The sequence below is a fragment of the Odocoileus virginianus genome, chromosome 7 (genome assembly GCF_023699985.2).
Source record: "Odocoileus virginianus isolate 20LAN1187 ecotype Illinois chromosome 7, Ovbor_1.2, whole genome shotgun sequence".
Classification (NCBI taxonomy): Eukaryota; Metazoa; Chordata; class Mammalia; order Artiodactyla; family Cervidae; genus Odocoileus; species Odocoileus virginianus.
Genome location: NC_069680.1, coordinates 33689870 through 33702846, shown reverse-complemented (window position 1 = coordinate 33702846; position 12977 = coordinate 33689870). Strand labels below are relative to the sequence as shown.

The 12977-nt window shown below is 45.4% G+C and overlaps 1 protein-coding gene across 1 annotated transcript; it reads left to right on the top strand.

The window, feature by feature from the left end:
• Positions 1-1014: 1014 nt before the first annotated feature.
• Positions 1015-12612, top strand: SYCE1 (synaptonemal complex central element protein 1). Its single transcript, XM_020880028.2, has 13 exons — positions 1015-1129; positions 7574-7636; positions 8268-8327; positions 8663-8737; positions 9387-9434; positions 9681-9735; positions 10400-10489; positions 10740-10803; positions 11555-11621; positions 11699-11819; positions 11891-12001; positions 12150-12237; positions 12465-12612. The coding sequence occupies exons 1-13, from the start codon at positions 1060-1062 to the stop codon at positions 12522-12524; spliced, it is 972 nt and encodes a 323-aa protein (XP_020735687.1). The 5' UTR covers positions 1015-1059; the 3' UTR covers positions 12525-12612.
• Positions 12613-12977: the final 365 nt, after the last annotated feature.

The following is a 12977-nucleotide window of genomic DNA, read 5'->3' as shown; positions in this document are numbered from 1 at the left end:
AGCGATTCTTCCTAAGGCCCACTTGACTTCAGACTCCAGGATGTCTGGTTCTAGGTGAGTGATCACACCATCGTGATTATCTGGGTCATGAAAATCTTTTTTGTATAGTTCTTCTGTGTATTCTTGTCACCTTCTTAATATCTTCTGCTTCTGTTAGGTCCATACCATTTCTGTCCTTTATTGTGCCCATCTTAGCATGAAATATTCCCTTGGTATATCTAATTTTCTTGAAGAGATCTCTAGTCTTTCCCATGCTATTGGTTTCCTCTATATCTTTGCATTGATCACTGATTAAGGCTTTCTTATCTCTCCTTGCTATTCTTTGGAACTGTGCATTCAGATGGGTATATCTTTTCTATTCTTCTTTACCTTTTGCTTCTCTTCTTTTCTCAGCTACTTGTAGGGCCTCTCAGACAACCACTTTTCTTTTTGCTTTTCTCTTTCTTAGGAATGGTCTTAATCACTGCCTCCTGTACACAGGAACCTCTGTCCACAGTTCTTCCGGCACTCCATCAGATCTAATCCCTACAATCTACTTGTCACGTCCACTGCATAATTGTAAGGGATCTGATTAAGATCATACCTGAATGTTCTAGTGGTTTGCCCTACTTTCTTCAATTTAAGTCTGAACTTCGCAATAAAGAGGGGGTGAGGGGAAATTTATGGCCAACCTCCAGAAAGACACCTGGAGGCCTTGGGTAAACCGCCAGCCTCTCAACATGTGAAGAGACTCGGCTCCCCACCACCAGGTTCAGGTGGGCGACACCACGTAGGACAGGCCCTCGTGAGACCTCTGTCACGCGCAGTCGTCTGCTCCTCAACTAGCCAATCACCAGCCTGGATGACAAACCCGTGCATGACCCACACCTACTCTGCACGGAATCTGTTCCGGGTGGACTCAAGCGTGCGCACTGGCGCTTGCCCAACCGTCACCCTAACTGTCCGCCAGGGGCATTCGGCGCAGGGGCGCACTGCGCAGGCGTCCTGAGGACGCCCCGCCCCTGGCGCGGGTTCCGTCCAATCCCAGAGGAGGCTCCCACGCGGGCGAGCTGAGAGGACATGGCTGGGCGGCCGGGATCCTCGAATGCGGAACCGGCGGGAGCCGTGGGCCCGACTGACGAGGCCAGAGGTAGAGCTGGGCGTGGCGGCGGCCCCCAACCTATGCTGTAGAGGGCTGGGCAGGCAGGGAATGTACGCGGGCGTTGCTTCCTCAGAGTCCGGGCGGGCGTGAGGAAAAATGACCTTCAGCCCCATGAGAAGGATCTTGGCAGCTCTGCCGGGTGCCGCGAGGAATCTCACCCATAGGCCCGTGTCCCACGTTCACTCACTTCCTTTGGCCTCGTTTGCCCCCATCTGCTCTGCTTATGTAGCTTCAAGTAGGCAGAGGACATCCTTTCAGTCTCATCCTAAGCGTCTCCACAGGCATCTCCTGCAACAGAAAGGGACTTGTTCTTGGGGCTGTCTTACCCGAGGGAAGGAGTCTGTCCCATATCTCTCATCTCACAGCACCAAACACCTGAATTTCCCTGTTCCATAATGGTCCTCAAAAACAGATTCCCCCGCCCCCCAAACCAGGATCCAGACTTCCCCCCCATAGCATTACGTTTTTTTCCTTCCTGACACTGACCTGTTGAGCAATGGCTCCCACCTCACCGGGAAAGGAGAGGCATGGCAGCTCATTACGATTATAAAGTTTTCTGAAATTACAGCCTAGCACAGAGAAGAAAGATAAAAAATATTCCCAGGCTTGTTCACCCCTCGAAGGATATGCTCCTAGGTGTTAACACAAAAGGGGAGAGAATTGTACAAGGAACACCCATCCCTCAGCTGGTTGACTCTGCTCTTCTTGGCCTACGTGTCTCCCTGTATTAGGGTTCTCTCATGGACCCCCCTTGGTCATATCCTTCACACCTGCAGGCAGTAGTGCTGTCTTGGTTAGTACATGACAGGTGCTTTGTGGCCTTTTCTTTTTTATATAAGTAAAATGAAAGTTTAAATAATGAAATAAACTTAGCACAGAAAGCTTGCTTGGAGCAGAGAGTGGCATCCAGTGATAATCCTCAGCTAAGAACAAAAAGAAAAACAGAACAGATGCATATAGATCTCTTAAGCACCTACCGTGGTCACCACTGTGCTAAAGAAACTTCTTAGTATCTTTGTTTCAAGTTCATTAAGCTACATATTTAGATGAAGCTGCAGTTGACTTCACCAGTGTCTTATAACTGGTGAAATACCATTTCTTGTGTGTGGTGAAGACCAGTTTCTTGAATCTTAGATGTCCATCTGTGTCTTCACAGCACAATGGGCAAGGGAGCTCTCTAGGTTCTCTTATAATGTGCTAATCTCATTCATGGGGGCTGTAGCCTCATGACCTAATCACCTCCCAAAGGCCCCATCCCCTAATACCATCTCATCAGACTTTAGGATGGCAACAAATGAAATATGGAGGGACACAAACATTCATTCTATAGCAATGAAAGAAAATAAGGAACATCAAGATTCCATTTTCAATCTATTATGTTGTTTTTAAAAAGGGGGTAGTGGTGCTATTTAGTGTTAACAATAGTGTAAAGATACAGACCATATCATACTCAGATGAGAGGAAGAAAGGGTAAAAGCTTTTCAGTAGTCCTTCTGGCACACATTTTAACATTTAAATTATTTTTTCTCCTTTTTGGTCACATTCCTAGAGGATCACACAAGACATATATAGACACATGGATTGGATAGTCACTGGCGCCTAGATGGTGGTAGTAAAACTTGGGAAGGGAATAGCTAAATCCCATGCACACTGGGATATACCTGTGCGATGGATTTCTAAAGTGAAGAGGAAGTGGAATTAAAATCTACTTAACCAAGTCAACTTTTAAATTATTAGACATACAGATACAATATGATCTTCAAAACAGATATTTTTATGAGAGTAAAGCAAGATGGAAAAATTGCAGTACTGTGTAGGTTGCACAGAAAGATGTCTGGAGGCTGCTTTCCTAATTGATGACTCTGATGGAGGGATCTAGTTTCTGAGGGCAATACAAAGGTGAAGGAACGTTTTTAATCTTAATATTTGTTTTTTTCTACCAAGGCTATGTAATTGACACTTGTGGAACTTTTAATTTATAAAAGTGAAAGCAGGAGATATTTTTTAAATGCCACTTGGTGATCACATGTTAATATCTGTCACTGCTATCCTGTTTTAATTGTTGTACTGTTGTTACTACACAGGAGCGTGTCCTTGTACTTCAGAACTTCACACTGGGGTATTCGGGAGTAATAAAGAATTGTGTCTGCAACTTATTCTCAAAGTTCAGGATTATTAGCAAATGTAAAATCGGGGTGAAGGGTATATAGAGCCATGTGTTCTATTTCTGCAACTTTTAAGTAAATTTGAAATTATTTTAAAATAAGTAAAAAGTAGGGGGCTCATACAACATAGGCAGTTTTGTACCCTTGATTTTTTTTTATTAGCAACATGTTATTTGACTTGTTCAACAGATATATTCTGCTTTCCCACTCTGTGCCTTACCTTATAATATGTGATAAAGAAAAAATAAAGGTGCAGCTCACTGCACAGTCTATTAACAATAATACCTGGGCAAATGGTTGCTCAAGAAAACTATAAATTCATTGTTGGATCACCTAGGGAAGTCTATTAACTTTTAAAAGTAAAACCATATGTAGAAGTATACAGTGAAAAGTAAACATTCTCTTACCTATCCTTCCACTTCTACTCTCCAGAAGAATTACTGTTGAAAATACTTTTGTGTGATTTGGGCCAGAAATTTTCTAGAAATAAGACACATATATTTTTAGACTGACAAAATATTTTTTCACCTCTTTTTGTAGCCAGATGGGATTCTATATTATACCATTTTGCACTTCCTTTCCTTTCAGTCTATCTAGGATCTCTTTCATTGTTAATACATATAAATCTACCTCTTTTCGATGTCTGCACAGTATTCTCTTGTGAGCATGAATCATAAGTTCTCTACTGATGGGCATTCAAGTTTCCCATTTTTGACATAGATATGTAACCAAGCATATCTGATGGATAAATTCCTAGAAGTGAAATTTTGTCTTAAAAATGTTGATGCAGCCAACCCATCCTCCAGAAGTTTGCATCAGTTTCCACAGTCTGTCAGTGTGCATTAGTGCCTGTTTCCCTACATTGTAATAAACACGAGGCATTATCAGACTTACTAATCTTTACCAAGCTGCTAGATACAACTTGTCATTTTCATCTTTTTAATTATGACTAAGGTTGTACATCTTTTCAGATATTATTAACCATTAGTGTAGTTTTTAGTTACCTGTTTTCTCCATTTTTCCATTCTTCTGTAGAAATAATTACTTACCTTCTCTATTTTGATTGGTTGTTTGGTTGGGTGATTTTTTAAAAACCTTTTTATTATGGAAAAGTTTAAGCATATACAAAAGAATATAGGCACATGAAGAGATACTCAACATTGCTAATTATTACAGAAAAACAGATCAAAACTACACTAAGATATCACCTCACACTGATCAGAATGACAATCATGAAAAAAAAAATCTACAAATAATAAGTGCTGGAGAGGGTGTGAAGAGAAGAGAATCCCCCTATACAATGTTAATCAACCCTGAATAGTCACTGGAAAGTCTGATGCTAAAGCTGAGGCTCCAGTACTTTGGCCACCTGATGCAAAGAACTGACTCATTGAAAAAGACCTTGATCCTGGGAAAGATACAAAGCAAAAGGAAAAGGGGGCAGCAGAGGATGAGATGGTTGGATCACATCACCGACTCAATGAACATGAGTTTGAGCAAACTCCAGGTGATAGTGGAGGACAGGAGCCTGGTGTGCTGCAGTCTAAGGGCTCATAAAGAGTCAGATATGACTTAGTGAATGAGCAACAAACAAGATAAAAAGAATGAAATAATGCCATTTGCAGCAACATAGGTGGACCTAGAGGTTATCATACTAAATGAAGTAAATCAGACAGAAAAAGACAAATATCATATGATATCATTTATATGTGGAATTGAAATGCAAATATAGTTAACAGGACCCTACTGTATAGTCCAGGAAACTATATTCAATATATTCAATATTTTATAATCTATAATAGAAAAGAATCTTAAAATGTTTATATATATTACTGTGCAAGGAGAAACTCATACAACATTGTAACTCAATTTAAAAAAAAATTAACAACTAAGGATAATTACCCTGTGAACTCATCTTTCAGTTTTAGCAGTTATCAGCTCTTGACCAATCTTGTTTCTTCGTTATCCTCACCCACTGCCTACCACCTACTCCACTGTTTTATTTTGAAGTATCCCAGGCATTATAACATATCACCCATAAATATTTGCATGTATATCTCTAAAAAATAAGTACTGTTTTCAGAAAAGTAACCACAGTGGCATTACCACTTCTGAATGTGTGTGTTAGTTGCTTAGTTGTGTCCAACTCCTTGTGACCCCATGAACTGTAGCCCACCGGGCTTCTCTGTCCATGGAATTTTCCAGGCAAGAATACTGGAATGGGTCACCATTGCCTTCTCCAAGGAGTCTTCCTGACCCAGGGATTGAACCTGGGTCTCCTCAGGTTGCATTTATCATCAGAGCCACCAGGGAAGCCCCACATCTGAATTACAGCCACAATAATTCCTTTGTTTCAACTATCTATAGTCAGTTTTCAAATTTCCCTGAATGTGTGATCAATATTTTAAAAAGCATGTTGGATTGAATCAAAATCCAAATATTGCCCATTTATTGAGATTGGTCGATATGTTTCTTTAATGTCTCTTTGTCTGTAAGGGTCTTCTTGTCTCCTTTTTCCCCTAAAATCTTTTTAAATTAAAAAAAAATGAGTCATTTTTCCTGTGAAGTTTCCCAGTGTGGATGTTGCTAATTGCATGCCCGTGTGCCACTTAAATGGTCCTCTGTCCCTGTATTTCCTCTAAATTGGTTATTGAGATTGATAGGCTTAACAAGTGTTAGCATCATTTTTTTGACAAGAATCCTCCATTGTATTTTTACATCAAATAGCTCATGGTGTCCAGTTATCTTTATTGTCATGTTAATAGCACTAATAATAATTGCCTGGATCTACTAACTTATTAAGGATTTAAAAATAAATGCCTATGTTGACTATAAGCAAGTTAATATGAAACATATATATAGAAAAGCTATTTATATTTATATGTTTAAAGATACATCATTAAATTTTCTCACTATTCCTTGTGAGGTTTCTTTGGGTAATAGTCTCTATAAATCTATAGTTGATTATAGATGACATTATAGATGACAATCTACCAGTTAACAATGACTTCTAGCTCCTTGTTTCCAATTTTTAATACTACTTCTTTTTTTCTGTTATTACATCCTGAGCTTTGACCAAGATTTGAACAGTACCAACAGTATGTTCAGTTCATTCACTCAGTCGTGCCCGACTCTTTGCGACCCCATGAACCACAGCACGCCAGGCCTCCCTGTCCATCACCAACTCCTGGAGTTCACCCAAACCCATGTTCATTGAGTCAGTGATGCCATCCAACCATCTCATCCTCTGTCATCCCCTTCTCCTCCTGCCCTCAATCTTTCCCAGCATCAGGGTCTTTGCAAATGAGTCAGCTCTTTGCATCAGGTGGCCAAAGTATTGGAGTTTCAGCTTCAACATCAGTCCTTCCAATGAACACCCAGGACTGATCTCCTTTAGGATGGACTGGTTGGATTTCCTTGCAGTTCAAGGGACTCTCAAGAGTCTTCTGCAACAGCACAGTTCAAAAGCATCCATTTTTCGGCGCACAGCTTTCTCTATAGTCCTACTCTCACATCCATACATGACCACTGGAAAAACCATAGCCTTGACTAGACGGATCATTGTTGACAAAGTAATGTCTCTGCTTTTTAATATGCTGTCTAGGTTCGTTATAATTTTCCTTCCAAGGAGTAAAGGTCTTTTAATTTAATGGCTGCAGTTGCCATCTGCAGTGATTTTGGAGCCCAGAAAAATAAAGTCAGCCACTGTTTCCACTGTTTCTCCATCTATTTGCCATGAAGTGATGGGACCAGATGCCATGATCTTAGTTTTCTGAATGTTGAGCTTTAAGCCAACTTTTTCCACTCTCCTCTTTCACTTTCATCAAGAGGCTCTTTAGTTCTTCTTCACTTTTTGCCGTAAGGGTGGTGTCACCTGCATATCTGACGTTCTTTATATTTCTCCTGGCAATCTTGATTCCAGCTTGTGCTTCTTCCAGCCCAGCGTTTCTCATGATGTACTCTGCATATAAGTTAAATAAGCAGGGTGACAATATACAGCCTTGACGTACTCCTTTTGTACCCTTTCTCTTACTCTGAGTTTTATTAAGGGGAAATCTGTGGTGTCAATCACCCTTTAGGAAAAGATGACCATGAAGGGGTCTCTCTGATACGTCTCTTCTGCAATGTCTCCCTCAGGCCAAGAAGCAGAGGCACCACTCTGCCTGGAGACCTGCCCTCAGCCCACCTCAGTCCCAGCCCAAGTTACCAGATCCTTCTTTAGGCTTCTCATTACTGCATACTAAAATGTTTGGTTTTGTCTCCGCAGGGCAGGCCAAGTCTTCACAGAAAATTGAAGACTTGATGGGAATGGTGAAGAAGTTGCAGAAAGGTCACGTGTCTCCTCTGTAACTGAAGCTCAGCCCGAGGTTTGGGGTCAGGCAGAAGTGGAATCAATTCTAAGCCCCTAAATTCACCACCTTTGGAAATTAACTCATTTGTTCTTAGTTTCAAAAGTTAATTTTTTGAAGTAAAAATATGACTTCATGATTCAAAATTTAAGTATAAGGGGATAAAATGCAAAACATTTTCCCAAAACACAGTTTCAGTCCCCTTGCTAGCCATCCATTTGGCTCCCTCTGTACTCTACTGAATCCAGGATTTTATCTTTATCTTCCTTTCCCCCACATCAAATCTGCTGTCTGCTAGCTACCTTCCCGCATGTTCCTATCTCAGAGTAGGCCTTTGCACTGACTGTCTCCCACCCCAACCCAGGGAACTGCAAGGCCTGCCCTCCTCACTTGATTTGGGACACTCAAGAGGTCTTGCCATATCTGAAGAAGCACTTCCCACTCCTTCACTTTTTAATCTGTTGCTCCTCTATTTCCCTTGAAGTTATCACAACCTGACTCAGTATCTCTATGTGTTCCTGCCTCCCCTCCCCAGAATGTGAGCCCTTGGAGGGCATCCATCTTCCTCTGCCTGCCCTGTCATTTTCACTCATCCTCCTTTTCTCCCTGCAGTGGGAAGCCTAGAGCCCAGGGTTGAAGTCCTGATTAACCGGATTAATGAGGTTCAGCAAGGTGAGCTCAGGACCTTGACTTGTCTGCCAGGAGTAGTTACATGATTTGCAGGGCCCAGTGCAAAATGAAAATGCAGGGCCCCTTATTCAAAATTACTAGTGTTTTGAAATGGGAGCATTAAACCAAACATGGATTGGTCCATCTAAATACAGGTGCTACAGTCACGTTTATTAACCTGGCCCTGCTGTCAGCTGAGCCCAAGAAGAGCTTTGGCTCTGGAAGCCTTGTTTCCTGCTCTGTAAAATCCTCTAGGGGCCCCTCTAGGTTTACTTGAAGACAAATGTGAAATGTTTGCAAGGACAGACACTTACACAATGTCCTGTGGTTTGGCACAGCAAAAAAGAAAGCTAGTGAGGAGCTGGGAGATGCCCGGACTGTCTGGGAGACACTGCAGAAGGAACTGGACTCATGTAAGCCTGCGTGGTGTGGGGGGGGGGGGGGGGGGGGGAGAAGAATCACCCAGAGGTCCCCACAATGTCACGCATCCTTGAACTCAATATTCCAGACAGTCAGCACTGCTGCTGTGGCCAAGCAGTCCTGCACCCTCTCCAACCACAGGACCTACCAGTCTTCCCCATCCCACTGTTTTGGGGAGTGTTCCTGAAACACCTCCAAGTATACTCCTACCTCAGGACCTTTGCTAGGCAGTTCCCCCATATAATACAGATTCCTATTGCCTCATGACATCATTCAGCTCTCAGCTCAAATGCCCCTTTCTCAGAGAGGCCTTCCCCAATCTCCCCACCCAAAGTCAGCAGCCTGCCCTCCCCAGTCACATGCCCCTTACTGATGATGTGCTTCTTCACAGCCTTTACCCAACTTGACGCACCGTGTTTTTCTCTTCCCTCCATGTGACTGCACTGGCGTTCCACAGGGTCCTCTCAGCCACCCTTTATCAAGCGCCCTGTGGTGCCAACAGGGAGCATGGGCACAGGAGGGGAAGGGCAGTTACCTCGAAGGGGGTCTGCATTTGGGGTTGGGGTTAGGGCTTACCAAGCCCAGTCTCTCAGGATACAGTGAGTGGTTGGTAATGCCCGAACATGTTTCCATGTTTTCCAGTGAGTGGAGAGAAAGTGCGCCTGAAAGAGATCTTGAGCAAAAAGCAAGGTAATTGCACCTACTTTATCTCCAGGTTTTTGCCTTTGCCACCTTTCAGAAACCCACTGTATAGCAGTAAAAGCCTTTTGAAGCCTGAATCACCTTGCCTCCCTCCTGTGCCTTCCACCAGACATGCAGTAGATGACAAAGTCCTATCAGCTCTTCAGGAGACCTCACATAATCTGGTGTTTTTACCCCTGCCCAAACCTCAGCCATGATGGGCTGTCACAGGGTCCTAACTTCCTCTCCCTGCAGAGACCCTGAGGATCCTTCGGCTCCACTGCCAGGATAAGGAGAATGAGGCACAGAGGTAAGAGCTTCCACCTAGCCCCTGTGAGCACTACCCCTTCATTCTGGTAAAAAAAAAAAAAAGAAAAAAGAAAACTAAGGAAAATCGGCCTTAGACCCACAGCTCTCATCTTCTTCTTCTATAAAATAGGGAGACCATGACTCCCAACAGTAGGTGGTAGTATTGATTACCATCTTATTCACTGAGATAATCATTGATTTGCTAGAATGTCAATTAAATTCCTTCAGCTGGTTTTTATTCTGTACTTTTTATCATTTCATCTGTCCCTTCATTTCAGTGTCAAGCCAACCATCTGTCCACCAGCCTCTCCCCATTCACCCATGATCCTTCTATCCACTGATCTCTCTAGCTCCTGAATGCTTATATTGCTCATTTTGTAACCAGAGGCCCCCAAGCCCCTAGCATACCAACACTGAATATGTTTGAGGAATTCACATGAGATCAGTATGTGTGTGCTTGTGTGTGTGACCACGCCCACACTGATCTCTGTAATTTTCACAGTGACATTCCAGAGGGCATGAGTTCATACCACCCCAAAAGTTACAGAAAGGAACTCAGTCTGGAAGGCTAGAACAGATGTCAGGAGAAGGAGATGGGAGCTCCACCCCAGGTCCCTCCTAGGGAGAGATTATTCAGAAAGCGTGACTGCCTTGCCTCTTGCCAGGAAGCGGAGCATGCTGCAGGAGTGCAAAGAGCGGATTTCTGCCCTGAGCTCCCAGATTGAGCAAGAGAAGAACAGACAGAGGCAGCTGAGGTAAAGTCCACCTCCCGAGGCCTGGGGGGTGGGACAGGCTGTGAGCGGGGAGGAGGTAATACTAGGAATGGGGATTAGAAGAGGGCCTGGCTGAGCGGAAGCTTGGAGGGTCAAGGAGGCAAAGGTGCTTGCAGCAGAGCGAAGAGCACGGGCAAGCTCCCTCCCATCTGTACATAAAGACACCAGTGTGGGCCAGGTTGGGAGGGGAGTCTCAGCCCACAGCCCCTCATCCTGTGTGTTTGCTTCCCAGGTTGGATTTCGAGGAGCAACTGGAGGATCTGATGGGCCAGCATAAGGACCTATGGGAATTCCACGTGAGGCACTCAGAGCTACTCTATCCACCTTCCACATCTTCCCTGGCAGCACTAGGCCCAAAACTCAGTGTCATCCTCCAGGCCTCCCTCCTGTCAATTGCCACAGCCAGTTCCTGAGCAAGCCCAGGCAGCCAGAGTCACACTGAACCTAGTTCCTCATCACCCTCACTGCCACCAGATGTTGCCATCTTTACTGACCCTGCCCACCCATCTCTGGTGCCTCCCAGGGGCCTTAAGAGTTCAACAGGAACTCTGAAGAACCGAGGCGGTGTTATCCATTAAGGAGATTCATGGATGTCTTTGGGGCCATCACAGACACAGGGCAGATAGTGGGGAAATAAGCAGGCCACTATTTGCCACCTAGGGATCCCAAACAAGAAAATAGGCAGAGAGGGTGAAAGTCAGGATGGACGGACTCGGTGAGGTCACATGGAGGGAAGAGCAGGAGCTACAGTGCTGGACTGGTAACTGACTCTCCAGAGAACAGTCTTGAATTTTGGTGTTTGCAGGATCTCCTTGCAGAATTCCTGAACACTAACCGCCTTATGAGCTTCTCCTGCATAGCACCACAGGTATCTGGGGTAGAACAGTTCCAGACAGAGGAAACGGCCAATGCAGAGGCCCTGAAGCTGGACTGTGCCTGGCACGCAGGAAGTGAGGCCTATAAATAAAGACCAGATCCAGATCGGCTTCTCTGAGGCACATGGGAGAAAGCCAGCAGTTGTGGACAGGTCTCCTTTCTATCCATCAGCAACCAGAGCGGCTGGCCCTGGAGATTGGCACCCTGGACAGCAGCAAGGAGCAGTTGCTTAAGGAAGGTGAGGCCTGGAAGATGGGGATGCCCTGATCTGCCCTGCCCTTCCCTGCCCTGCCCATCTGCTCCTTCCTGCTGCAGAGAAGCTGATGGAGGCCAAGCTGGAGGATGTGAAGCATCGTCTGTGCTCGCAGTTTGGAGCCAAGGGCCACACAATCAGTGAAGGGCTCTTCCTCCGCAGCCAGGAGGCAGCAGCTGTGGTGTAAGACAGGGATGGGGAGGGGGGAATGAGTGGAGGGAGAGAGCTGCCAGCACCCACGGCCCCACCCTCAGTCATCTGTTTGAGGAGGAGAACAAGAAAGCCCAGGAGCTGCTGGAGGCCGCTGCCCAGCGCCAGGAGCAGCTGCAGCAGAAGTGTCAGCATCTGCGGCAGAAGAGGCATAGGTGGGCGTGGAGCCCTTCCCCCGAGCCCCCAGGAGGAGGGTGTGAGGGGGTCTCTGCTCCCGCCTAGACTCTGTCTCCTTGTCCCTTTACAATCCCACCCTTCTCCCTCCACATCCTCCCACCCCGCTTCCAACCTCTTTCTATCCAGGCTGAAGGAGGAACTGGAAAAACTTGGGGTACACGTCCCTGCCCAAGCCCAGAGCAAGCAGGAGGAGGAGGCCGGCCTAGGAGAAGCTGTGAGTCCTGGAATCTGGAGCAGGGAGCAGAGAGAGCTTGTGAGAAGAGCTGTGGGTGGGAAGGCACCTCAGAAGATGGTCCTCAAGGAAGGGCATTTCCAATGGGACACATCCCAGGGCAAAAGTGCAGAGGCTGGCAGTGGTGGGGTGAGGAGGGACAGTACACATGGAGGGTGTGGGCACAGGGATCTGAGGAGACTCCTACCTCAAACCCTGACCTCCTACAGGCCAATCCCAAGCCCCTTGGAGTCAGTGAGGCGAAAGACCCAGAGCCACCCTCCAAGTAGTGCGTGTTGCCCTGATGCAAGGAGAACCCACCATGCATTGGAACTTATGACTTGGACTTCAGTAAATAAAAGCACTACTTCAGTACAACTGCCTCAGCTGACTCTGTGCTAGGCTCGGGGAGGAGGGGTATCCATCCTGGGACACCTGGCACCTGAGTCTGAATGAAAGCCTGGCCACACTCGGCCTCTTGTCTTCAGCCAGAGACCCACAGCAGGCACTCAGTAAATGTTTCCCTAACTTCACAGTCCCCTGACTGCTCATCTCTAGCACTTGACATGTTGTTCTGGGTCCCCACGCAGAGGGATACAAGACTGAGACCATCTCACAATAGGCCCACAGGTTCTGCACACCCACCCTGTGATTGTCTTCCATTCCTTTTTCAAGCCTGGACCACAGAGAATCCCAGAAATATCAACAATGAGAACCAAAGTGCTGGGGTCCTCAGTCAGTCA

Bases quoted from the DNA above. Each gene is read 5' to 3' on its own strand.
- SYCE1 (XM_020880028.2), top strand. From the start codon at position 1,060: ATGGCTGGGCGGCCGGGATCCTCGAATGCGGAACCGGCGGGAGCCGTG. The intron at 9,435-9,680 runs GTAATTGCACCT...CTCTCCCTGCAG, and splicing joins GATCTTGAGCAAAAAGCAAG to AGACCCTGAGGATCCTTCGG. The intron at 11,622-11,698 runs GTGAGGCCTGGA...TTCCTGCTGCAG, and splicing joins GGAGCAGTTGCTTAAGGAAG to AGAAGCTGATGGAGGCCAAG.